Source organism: Acanthisitta chloris, unplaced genomic scaffold (assembly GCF_000695815.1).
Source record: "Acanthisitta chloris isolate BGI_N310 unplaced genomic scaffold, ASM69581v1 scaffold23502, whole genome shotgun sequence".
NCBI classification, from domain to species: Eukaryota; Metazoa; Chordata; class Aves; order Passeriformes; family Acanthisittidae; genus Acanthisitta; species Acanthisitta chloris.
In genome coordinates, this window is record NW_008662484.1 from 1 (window position 1) to 12,597 (window position 12,597).

Genomic DNA, 12,597 nt, shown 5'->3' on the forward strand with positions numbered 1-12,597 from the left:
GCCTCGCCGCTGCCCGAGGAGCCCTCGGCCGCCTCCGTGGCCAGCAGCCGCCTGCAGCTCAGCACCTCGCTCGCCTTCTCCGACCTCACCGAGGAGATGCTGGACGCCAGCACCGACGGGCTGCTCCGCGAGCTGGAGGACCTGCGCTCCGAGAACGACTATCTCAAGGTGGGTACGGCGTGGCGTGGTGTGACATCTCTGGGCTCGGTACGGCGTGGCATCCCCGGGCATGGGTCAGCCAGGGTCAGCATCTAAGGCCAGAGCGTAGTTCAATGTCCCTGGGCACGGCAGGGCGTCTGAGAGCATGGCTCAGCATGGCACAGCATCCCTGGGAATGGCATGGTATGGCATCCCAAAGCATGGCTCAGCATGGCGCGTCTGAGAGCATGGCTCAGCATGGCACAGCATCCCTGGCTGTAGCATGGCATGGTGAGGCATCCCAGGGCAAGGGTCAGCATGGCTCAGCACCCCTGGGCACAGCACAGCATCCCAAAGCAAGGATCATCACAGCATAGCATCCCTGGGCACTGCTCAGCATGGCACAGCATCCCTGGGCAATAGCAGTGCACAGCATCCCTGGGAATGGCATGGTATGGCATCCCAAAGCATGGCTCAGCATGGCACAGCATCCCTGGGAATGGCATGGTATGGCATCCCAAAGCATGGCTCAGCATGGCACAGCATCCCTGGGAATGGCATGGTATGGCATCCCAAAGCATGGCTCAGCATGGCACAGCATCCCTGGGAATGGCATGGTATGGCATCCCAAAGCATGGCTCAGCATGGCACAGCATCCCTGGGAATGGCATGGTATGGCATCCCAAAGCATGGCTCAGCATGGCACAGCATCCCTGGGAATGGCATGGTATGGCATCCCAAAGCATGGCTCAGCATGGCACAGCATCCCTGGGAATGGCATGGTATGGCATCCCAAAGCATGGCTCAGCATGGCTTAGCATCCCTAGACATGGCATGGCACTGCATCCCAAAGCATAGCTCACTGTGGCACAGCATCCTCAGGTAAAATGCAGTGCAGTGCAGTATCTCTGGGCATTGCTGGGCACAGGGCAGGTTGACTCAGCCCAGCATGGCCTGGCTCAGCCTGGCATGTCACTGAGTAAAGCCTGGCCTGAGTCAGTTGGGCAGCACGGCACAGTATGGCTGGGTGCAGGGCTTGGCATGGCTCAGCCCAGCATGGCATCACTGAACACAGCCTGGCATGGCATAACTGGGCTCAGCCCAGTGCAGCAGGACACAGCCAGGCATGCTGTGGCTGGGCTCAGCTTGGCTTGGCACAGTGTGGCATGGCTGGATGTAGGTCCTGGCTTGCCTAAGCCTGGTATGGTCCCACTGGACCTAGGGCAGAGCTCAGCTTGGCACAGCATGGTCCAGTCTGGTGTGGCATGGCTGGGGCCCACTCAGCTCAGCCTGCCATGACATGGTTTTACACAGAGCAGGCATTGGCACAACATGGACCTGCTTAACCTGGCATGACCTGGCACAGCACAGATGGGTGCAGCTTGGCTCAGCACAGCCTGGGCCTGGCACAGCTTAGCCAGGCACAGCTCAGCATGGCATGGCTGTGCTCAGCCCAGCTTGGCATGGCTAAGCCTGGATCAGCCTAGTTTGGCATCCTGGGACACAATATGGCATAACCTGACCCTGCACAGTTGAGCATCGCCCAGCCTGGCACAGGGTGGGATGCTCCCTGCTGCCCTCTCTGCCCTCTGATGCTGCCAGGCCCTGGGGAGATTTTCCAGCTCGCTTCTTCCCGCTGGATCCTGTGTTCCCTGGGGCCTTTTTCCAGGCATGCAACGTGGCTGCCTGGTTCATGGGCACGTGGTGAAGCCAGGGCAGACTTGCTGCAAGGGGACAGGGGCACAGAGATATTCTGCCTCTGGTCACACATCAGCCTGATGCACCTTGGCACATGCTACCTACAGCAGGGTGGGCACCAGCACACGCCACGTGCCACATGCCAGGGGATTGCAGGCATTTTGCATCCTCTGCTCTCCTTCAGGGTGGAGCTGTGGATGAGGTACTTGTGCAGTCACCTGCTGTGGCGGGCCGGGGGGGGGAGGGTGGGTACTGCATCTCCCTGGCTGCTCTTTGGATGTCCCAGGTTGGAAGTCAGGCCAGCTCTCACCTGTTGGTGCCCAAGTTAGTGAATGTGTTGGGATTGCATCTCCAAGGTGGCAGTTGTGCATTGGGTGACATGCTCAAAGATGCTCAATCGGGCCCTTTGTCCGTTAGCAAAGTCCCAGTTCACAGCTGGTGTCCCAACTCCTGCCAGAATTAGCAGCAACAGCTTGAGGGCTTTGATTTACTGGGAGCTGGAAAAATACAGATGAGGCCCCTCCGGTTTCCAAGAACATGCGTGCGAGCGCTGCCATTCCTGTGGACAGAGCAATTGCTTCCTCCATTTCCATGTCATCTGCTTCCTGGCAAGCTGCAGGCATGTGGGGTGCGAGTGTTTTACCTGCCATGAGGTGTGGCAGCTGAAATCCCCTGGCCAGGAGCAGTGGGACAGCAGAGAGCTGCCAGAGGTGTGCACCAAGAATGACCATGGATGGGGATGCTGGTGGCATCCTCCCTCCTTTGCCAGCACATGTGTCTCCTCCCTGGCATGTGCATCCTGCTTATAGCCATGTTTCCATGTTGTAGCTCCAGGAGATGGCTGGGGTGGTACCCTGGCTCCAGCTGAGCAGAAACCCAGAGCACACTCCCCTTGTGCTCCAAAAAGTGTTGGAAGATTTGCCTAGTTTCTCCAGCAAGGAGCAGAAAACTGGGCTGGGCTACAGCAGAGTGCTGGCTTAAGCCATCTATGCTAAAAAAAAATCAGGGATTTGAGCACTTAGAGGCAAAATAAAGCCTTAACCCAAGTGACTGGCTTTGCCCACTTTGCCGTGGAGCTCTTCTTCCCTTGGGTGTGGATGAATCAGACTTATCTGTAGTGACTTATTTCCTAGGACTCACCCAAATAGCTGCAAATGAATATTTCTTCATTTATTCACCAGAGGCAGCTAAAACCTCGTGCATATTTAAAGCAAGATGAGGATTTTTGGGGGTGGGAGGGTTTGGGTGACGTTTTGGCACGAGCCAGACGTGTGTGGTGCTACTACTACGCGTGTGTGATGCACGCTGGGTTTGGGAGCTTCCCAGCACAGCACATCGCAGCGCTCCAGCAGTGCCAGCTCACGTCACATCTTGCCTCAGCTGCCATATAAAATGTACGTGTTAAAGAACACTTAACCCCTCTCTCTTTGCAACTCAGATTTTTGCAAGGCTCTGCCTTCCTCTTGCCACTCTGGGTATATCAGGTGGGCTGGGATCTCCTCGTGCCCCTGCTCTCAGGCCCCTGCATGGCTGTGACCCCCCCCTAAATTTCAAGCCTTTCCCCAGAAAGGTCTGTTTCTCATGCTCAGGTTGGCAGACTGGTGAGGGAGGAGGTGTGGTGGGTGTCCTTGCCCCGTCTCTGCTGCTGAGCCGTGCGATGGAGAGCAGCTCCCAGCCCTGCTCAGCGGGCTGGAAAATGTGAGATGTGATACGGCAGCAGCTGCGGAGGGACAGGCAGACAAAGAATGGGCACGGGAGAGGGTTTGGAGTGAGGGGAGGGGATGCTTGCAAACCCTTTCCTCTCCTTTCTGCAGGAAGGGGTTTAGGCAAGAGCCATGTAATGCTGGGAGTGCAGTCCTGCCTGCCCCTTCCTGCTTACTGTCCCCCTCCTGCTCCCTGCCCTGAGTGATCCCACATCCCCTGGGGTTTGCATGCATTTCCCAGCTCTGTGGAGAAACATGTAGAGTGGGTGATTGTCTCATTTCCCCTAAGGCAGTCAGGAACCAGCACATGGCACCAGCAAGGGCTCACTGAGAGCATCCTGCAGGGGCACTGGGGGCTGCAACAGGGCAGCCTGCTTGGCACTGAGTCCCTGCTCTACAGCTGCTCAGGTTTTGTCTGGCCACAGGGGCAGGGACCATGCCTGAGAGCCCCAATAACCACCTGCAGAGCCAGAGTACAGGGCTCTGACGTGCATCACCCCACCAGCAGCCACCCTGGAAGGGGCTTTGCAGCCTTTTGAGATGGTGCATGACACGGCTTGGGCTGCAGAGAGCCCCCAGCTGTTTGCCTGTTAATTTATGGGGGCAGGTGTAAAGCTGAGAAATGTTGATTTTTCCCTCACTGACATGCTGTGCTCTCTGCTGAGCAGGAGTTGGTGTGCTGGCCAGGGGCAGGGCTCAGCCCACAGGCTGCTGCACTGAGCTCCAGCATGACATGGAGGGAAGGATGGCCAGTGTTTGCTGTCAGAGCTGGGCTACGGCTGCTATTAATGCCCCTAAAGAAACCCCTGTGTGTGACATGGGTGTGCCTTGCCCATCCTTCCAGCCACTGCACCCCGGGGTGCAATTTGCAGGGATCCCCTTGCTGGCAAGGGACATGCTTGGGCACCGTGGGCAATTTCCTTAAAAAATCCCCTCTGATTTTATTTTTTTCCCTAGCAAATTCTAGCATAATTCCCTCTCCTGCCTGACGGGCGCTCAGAGTTAATTGAAAGCTGCTGCTTTTGTCCTGTAATCTCGGAGGAAGCAGCGCTTGTTGCTCCTGCACGGTAATCCCTGTCTTTGCACGAGGGATCGCCGAGAGCCACAGGCACACCCGCTGCCAGCACGGCCCGAGCTCTGCACAAAGGATCAGTGCAAAACAGCTTCCACCCTTCCTCCTCTGCATCTCTCGAGGAGGTTTGGGGCTGTGAGTGGGGGATGCAGAAGGGCTGTCCCCCCGAAGAGCTGCCTGTCCCCCACGGGCTGGGGCTGCTGCTTGGCTGTGCCCCAGAGCCTGGGGCTGCCAAAGCGAGGGCGTGTGTGCTGTCAGCAGCACCACAGCCATCCATGTCGGCATTTGCATGATCCTGTTTTGTATCCCTTGCTGCTTTCTGCTTCCCAGAGATAGCGGGTCCCGCTGAGGAGCTGCTGGCGTTGCGCAGCGCCAGTCCCTGCTCTGCTCTGAGCTTGCTGCATTCTTGCAGTCGTGTGTAACTGCGCAGGAAATCCGAGGGTTTAACTCTTCTGCTGCAACCTGTGATAGGTCTGATCTGTATTCTGCACTCTGCCATCTCCACTGGTCCTCCTTCTGCCCTGCCACCACTCAGGGCTGTCACCCTAAAGCTCAGCCCTTTCCAGGTCTTGCTCTTCCTGGAAGAGCTGATGTCCTGCAAGTGGACATAATGGACACAGCTGTTACCTTCTTCTGCTTGGAAAATGCATGAGGTTTTTTTCTGAGCAGGAACCAGGCAGTTTGCATCCCACCTTTTCACTTCTTAGTTCCTTAATAACCTCCTCAGGGAGACAGTGTCTCTGAGGTATGTGCGGAGGAGGCTGAAGCTAGGTTGTCTCTTGGGTTCCTGTATCGAGTGTAACCTGGCTCCTGCAGGCACAAAATTGTTTGCTTCTGCACACAATCCCTTGGGCATTCAAATGAGTCTCCCTGGACTGCAGATTCCCAGTGTCTTTTCCAAGACAGGTGATTTCTAGTGTAAAAACACCATGAAATCTTTGCTGCTGTGGAGATGGTATGAGCAGGATGCAGTGGTGGGTAATCGTGGAGGACAAAGCAGGGGAGTAGCCCATGGGTGCTGGAAGGCTGTGACTCCACACAGGGGTGGGCACTCTGTTTATGGGACAAGTGGCTGAGCATGGCAGCCACAATGGACAGTGGTGTTGGAGAGAAGTCATTTATCTCATCCTCAGTGTTTTCCACCTCATCTCCATTTCATGCTCCATTTAGCATCACTTAGGATGCTCCATGCTTGCAATACCATCCCTGAATTTGGGGTGTTTCTGTGGGATTTCTCCCTGCTCCTGGCTCTGCTCTCACCTTTAACCAAACGGATTTCTTGCTAAGTTGGGCATCAGCTCCAGAAAATGTGCACATGCAAGGGGTGAGGCTCAGTGGCTGTCACAGACCCTGGAGCCATAAGGAGCCCCCTGTGCACCCCATGTCCTGCCTCCAGACCCCACAGACTGCTCTGCTGCTGCAGCATGGCCATGCAGGGGGTCAGCTCTGCCATTCTAAGCTCCCTGTTAGCTGGCATTTTTCCACTCTCTGATCCTAATCCCCTCATTATGGTTTAGTAGCATGGCTTGCCTCCGTGGGGCAAGCTGGGCTGGGCTTGGGTGATGCTGGGCTGCAGCCACTCGAAGGGTTTATTGGTGTTATGGGGTGAGGGTCAATTCCTGCAACTGGAGCAAAGACAGGCACTGCTTTCCTGCCCCCCCACCAGTGGCAGCTCTGCTGCAACCCATCCCCCCACTCCATGGGGAACACCCTGTGACAGAGCTGCTCAGGGCTGTGCCACTGAGGTATGCCCAGGCAGCGGATCACGTCGGACACAGCCTCCCCCTAAAATAACGGTTGCTACAACCCAAGGCATAAACAAGCAGGAGCTCTTAGCAGGGCAAGCCCAGGCTTCCTTCCAGCAAATGCAAGGTTTGGTTGGGCTTTTTCCAAGGTCTCTGCTCCCTGCCCTGCTTGGCTGCTGCCTGGGGAAGCTGCATGGCAAATGGGAGCTGGAGCAGCCAGGGCTGGAGCAGGACTGCAATCGTATTCAAGCCACGATTCGCCTGACTTTGGCGGTGAAAGGCTGTTTTCCACCAGCCATTGCAGAGTGCCTCCTCACCTGCAATTTATAATGCTTTTTTTCCATGAAAGCTCCCAAGGAATAAATGCCATAAACCATCTCCACAGGCTGGTTTGGCGTGAGGGGGTTTTGCTGGTGTCCCCGTGGCTGTGGCGCTGCCCTGGAGGGTGGCAGTGCTGGTGGTGGGTTCCTGTTGAGTTTGTCACCCCAGGGTGCATCACAGCCATCACAGGGATGTCTGTTGGCATGTGTGGTTCGACCCTGGGGGGTTTCATGCCTGATCTGTTTGGAGGGGAGTTTTAAATCATGCCTGCAGTGATGCCCCTTCACAGAACCATCTCAGGCTGTCCATGGAGCTGTCTGGCTGGGTGTCCCTGTGACACGCCACTGCCTGTCTCAGGGCTTCGGGGCTGTTTCTGCACTGCTGTTGTTCTCAATATCCCCTAGCAAGAAGCAGAGCAGCGGAGGGTGGCAGGTCATTGGTGGCCATGGTGCCACTGGGCTCTGGCAGCCCAGGCCAGGAGATAATCCAGGATTGTCTAATTGACGTTCCTTCTTTGTCACGAAGTGTTTAAAGCCAACAGTGAGTGACTGTGACTTGTCCCCGCAGCTGCCAGCCCCTCCCTGGGCTCAGCTTCGCCTTTCGGGAGAGTTCTTGCAGCTGGGGCTTTGTCCAGGCTGGGGGAGCGCAGCAGCCAGTGTGCCAGTGCCTGGCAGAGCTGGCACAGAGCTGCAGTCTCAGGCTGTAGGCAGGTCACTGTCAGGGTCCTGTCCCCCTCTGCCTGGGGCAAATCAGGGCTGAGCACCCCCAATACCTGTGCTGGATCCTCTTGTCCCTTGCCTGACCATGCTGTGATGTGAGGTGGCAGGGTTAGCCCCTCACTTCTCAAGTGGCAATTGCATTTGGCAGCGACACAAGATCTTTAGTGGCAGCTTTTTTGGCAGGAAAGCAGATGCTTGATCCCTTCCCAGGAGCATGCTGGGTCCACCGGGTCTGGTTGAGAACAGCCGGTGTGATGGTTGGAGTGTTTGTTGGAGGATTTGGGTTGAGACAATGTTCATGGCGACATGAAAAAAGCTTTGGGCAGTGCAGGGTGGGTCCCCAGGGATAAGAGGGGACAGTCCTTGAGCATCTCGAGTGGCCACAGCCCTGTGCTGCATGGGGAGCAGACACTGGAGACCTCATAGCAGTTGCGTGCTGCAGCCCCAGAGGAGGCTCTGGCTTGGCGCTGGTGCCAGCAGGATGTCACCCTTGGCCCTGCTCCATGCTAGAGGTTCTGCTGGGCTAGAGGAGGTTGATGACTGGCAGAGCTGATGAGACTGAGAAGGGGTGGAACAGAGGACCCAACCCAGTGACTCCTGCTTGGCTGCAAAACAAGGGGCAACCTCTGGTCCCCAGTGCTGGTGGCATCTCATTCATGTCCCCACGTTGCCTCCCCTGTCCTCGCCTGCCATCTCCTCCTTCCCTCGCCTGCCTCTCTGACACATCTTTTCCAAACATAACCTAATTTTCTCCCCGTGGCTGCCGCCTGTGCTGCTCCTGCAGCTCCTCTCCCTCCCCCACCTTCCTCTTTCTTTTACTACAAATACTCTCAGGCGCCTGTGTTGGCTGTTCCCCGAGGGTAGTTGGCTCGCCCCTGGGTGATGGTGCCCAACTGACTCTGAGCCATTTTCCTGCAAGGTCCAGACCTTGCTTGACCTGAGGGGTAAAATGTCTGTGAAAGTGGCTTGTGGCATGAAGGAGAGCAGGGTGGGGAGGTGTCCCGTGAGTCTGTCCCCTCTAACACACGTCTCCCTGCAGGATGAGATCGAAGAGCTGCGCGCCGAGATGCTGGAGATGAGGGATGTCTATATGGAGGAGGATGTGTACCAGCTGCAGGAGCTCCGGCAGCAGCTGGACCAGGCCAGCAAGACATGCCGCATCCTGCAGTACAGGCTGCGCAAGGCTGAGCGCCGCAGCCTGCGCGTGGCACAGACAGGCCAGGTGGACGGAGAGCTCATCCACAGCCTCGAGCAGGACGTCAAGGTGAGGCTGGGAGAGGACAGCCCCACCTGGACAGTCCCTCCAAAGTGGTTTTTGATGAGTTGTGGACATGGGGGTGGCAGAGGATGATGGGGTGCAGGAAGGTCTGCAGGGCTGTGGGGCTGTTAATGGGGATATTGTGATTCCCCACTAGTAGTGGTGGTGTGAGAAGTAGGGAGCAGTGCTTTCAGCTCACAGGTGGTGTGAGGAGATCCTGGGGGTGGAGAGGGCCAGCATTGTCCAAGGATGGGGATTTTACAGGGCCATATGTGAGGTTCATCCTGTGCAGACTGGAGCCCAGCCTGGCTGTGTACCTCACCCTGCATCGATGGAGGTGCGATGGGGCCACCACTGAGTGTGCAGGGAGGGAGTGTGGGGACCAGCACCCTGGGGACTGGGAGCTGCTCCTCTCGGCCATCAGAAAAACCTTGCAGAGCCCCAGGCATCACAGCATGCTGGGCTGGGGCAGGGACAAGGGCATTTCTGTGGGGTGACGTTGCTTGGCCCTCGCCAGCCGCTGGCCTGGAGGAGCCGCTGGGGCCCGTGAGTGTTTGCTGAGGGCTCTTACTGACGCAACTGCTGCCAAGAGGGAGGTGCAGTGGCAGTCGGAGACAGCTCGGGGTGGATGGGTAACAGCTCGAGAACTAACTTTGTTTTTTGAGCAGAAAACAGCCGGTCCTGGAGCCAAGACATGCCACAAGTGTGGGGCTGTGAGCCTGCCTTGTGCTGCCCATCCCTGCTGGGGCCCAGATCCTCTCCCCAAATTGCCCATCAGCCCCAAGCTTGGGCTGCTGCTGCCAAAAACATCCTCTCCAGCTTCTCCCTTTCTGGGAAAAAAAGTACAGCCCATCCTCAGGGGAACAGGAGCCTGACCCCATGGCCTGAGCCCCCCAGCCCTGCAGTGGCGTTTACTGCTGCCTCTACAGTGCTGGTATCCCAGGTCTGGACTGGGGACCAGGGGCACTGGGGACAATTTTTCCCTTCCTGCAGATGCAGGAGTGAGTGCTTTGTGCTGTTAAACTCCCTTTATGCCAGGAGTTGCTCCCACGAAGGGATCTGGAGGGGAGTGGCTGTGGAGTGGATGAAGGAGCCTTTAACCCTGGGGGCAGCTGCTGGTCTTCTGTAACGCGATGCAGCAGCTCGCCTTTCTCCTGGCCGCTACAGCTGCGGCCCGCAGTGAGAGGCTGCCTGCTCTGGGGCTGCCTGCTGGCTTTTCCAGCCTTCTGGAGGGTTTTTCTAGCCTTACAGTGTGGGAAAAGGGTAGAAAAGGGCAACATGCATCCCACAGCATCATTTTCGGGCTGGGGAAAGCAGTTTGGCCAGGGAGTGGGGGCATAGGGCAGCCTTGTGGCTGGCAAAGGGGGAACAGCAGTCACAACATGTGATTGAGGAGGGACACACAGGGGTCAGGGTGTCACCCACAGTGTCTCCTCCAAACGGTCTCAGTAACAGCATGATGATCTCTGCATGAGAGCTGTAGGTGCCCAGGAGCCACAGTCCCAGCGCCATGCACATTGTGCCCAGTCTGGTGAGGCCCTGTCTTGTCTCCAGGTGGCCAAGGACGTCTCTGTGCGGCTCCACAATGAGCTGGAGGTGGTGGAGAAGAAGAGGATCAAGCTGGAGGAGGAGAACGAGGACCTGCGTCAGCGGCTCATTGAGACTGAGCTGGCCAAGCAGGTGGTGCAGAACGAGATGGACAAGCTCCGAGAGGTGAGGGGGACACGGGAGGGGAGACCGAGAGGCGTCCCTAAGGCTCTGCTCATAGCAGGTGTCCTGGCCCTCTTCCATGGGATCCCCCAACCCTGCTTGAGTCACTGAAACCCAAACCGTGCCGCAGATGCTTGCGAAACCCGAGCGGTGCCTGCCCTCGGCACGTTTCATCCCACCCTGCGGGCACGGGCTGGCTCTACCCCATCCAGGGGGGCTGCAGGACATCCCCCCTGTGCTAGAGCCACTGTATATCCTCAGCCACTTGCTCAGCTTGGCCCCCTGGGCCGTGCCAACTCCCACTGGGCAAGGCCTGGTGCGATGTGTGGGGTCTGCCGTGTCCCTGGCACAGTGCCTGGTGCTGGCCATATCCTGACCACATGCTGCTGGTTCAAAGTGGGCTGAGCTGTGGGGCTGCATGGCAGCTATGTCCCAGCAGTGTCCCAGTGGTCTCCCAGTGGTGTCTCAGTGGTGCTGTGGAGCTCGGTGGGTGCCCAATCTCCTCTGTGTCCTGGGCAGTCATGTGCCACACGTCTACCCATATTGGTCCGAGACACTCCATGCTATGCCGTGTTTGGGACCAGCTCCCAACCAGGAACAATGTCATCCTGCATGCCATGTTTGGGACCGGCTCCCAACCAGGAACAATGTCATCCTGGATGACAGGAATGGCATCCCGGTGACAGCGTGGGCTTGTGATCCATTGCAGCACTTGTAACCCACTTCCTTACTGCCCGGGATGCTTTTGGTCCCCGGAGAGCCCCGGGAAGCATCGCAGGTTGAGCCGACAGAGCAGCGTGGGGGAGGAAACACGAGGAAGGGAAGGCTCTCACTTCCCCCACAGAGCTCCCTGCACACGAATTAGGATCGCTGGGGCCAGCTCTGCTTCCTGCCAGGACCAGCTCCTGGGAAGGCACAGGTCCCTGCTGTTGGAACCCATCCCCTCTCAGCCACCTCCCTGCAGGGTGGCAGGGAGCAGCATCCCCCACTCGGGGTGTCTGTCCCTCAGCTGCGCAGGCTCTGCTAACAGCCGTGAAATGGGTTTCCCTGCAGCCGGGAGTACGGGCTGAATAACAAATGGCAGCAGCGGGAGCTGGGCTGGAGCTCACCCGCGCTTGGAAAACAGGCAGAGAAAATGGTTGTGTGGTCAGTGTGCAGGGAGCCCTGAGCTGCAGCTGCTGCCTTGCCCTGGCTAGAGAGCGTGGGACAGGATACAGCCCCTCTCTGCAGCTGCCTGAGCCCAGAGGGGACACCGCTGGCTGGCACCAGCTCAGAGAGGGTCCCCAAGCTCGGGATGGCATAGCCCCAGGCTAGCAAGGGCGCTGGGGTTACTCACTGATTGCAGAGCGCTAATTAGGCAAACATTAGACAAAATGAGCTAAGAGGCCTCCTCCACCTCCTCCCTGCTGCTGGAGGGCTCGGAGCGTGGCAGAGCTTGTTAGCAGCCAAGCCAACGCAGATGGAGGCTGCGCAGGGCTGGGCTCACCCCTTAGGGGTGATTATTTCTCCCTTCCACGAGGTTTCTCCCATAATTGGATAATTGTCTGGAGATCATCCCCAAAGGCACATGTATTTTCCCCTCCACTCAACCCCTCTGTGGCATCTCCTGGGAGGCAGGAGAAGGCTGGGACCAGTGCAGGTACCCCATGCCAAGCCTACCACATCAAGCTCAGCTGCAATGAGACCATTTTAGGCAAGGCCACCCACCCCAAGGGATGCACCCAAGCTGGAGCGATGACAGCTGCATCTGACCCAGGGTGCTGTGTTTGGGGCTGGGTGATGCCCTTTGCCAGCCTCAGTCCCCAGCACAGTGTGTGCAAGGGATGTCGACGTGGCACATCCAGTCCCTGGGAGAGGCTCTGCAGCTCCAGCAGCTCCAGTGATGGTCATGGCCTTAATAGGAAAGCCTGGAGCCTAGCACCTTGGCACAGGCAGCAGCTTACATTTCACAGCTGCTTGCTTTGGCTGCTGGGCCTCAATGCCAGCTTGGAAATAGGTCCAGGGCAGCTGCATGGATCGACTGGTGCTCATAGGGAGCTGTGTGGAAGTTCTTGAGGGTTTTCCCCCAGCTCCCCTCCTCAGATAACTGGCCCTGCTCTGGATACCCACATTTCTCCCTTGCTTTAGGTCTCCCTTACTGCTGTCTGGCATTCCCATCTCCGCACTAGCTGTCCTCACTTGTCTGGACATTCTCTCTTGTGTCCCCAGAGACCCTGAGCTCAGAGTCAGGATC

General features: G+C 57.6%; 1 protein-coding gene across 1 annotated transcript in view; it reads left to right on the forward strand.

The window, feature by feature from the left end:
• Nucleotides 1-18: 18 nt before the first annotated feature.
• SOGA1 (suppressor of glucose, autophagy associated 1) overlaps nt 19-12,597 on the forward strand; it is a gene marked incomplete at its 3' end in the record, with an annotated part of 23,558 nt that continues 10,979 nt past the window's right edge. The window contains 3 exon segments of the mRNA XM_009070622.1: nt 19-168; nt 8,436-8,660; nt 10,209-10,367. Of these exon segments, the coding sequence (XP_009068870.1) occupies nt 97-168; nt 8,436-8,660; nt 10,209-10,367 (456 nt within the window).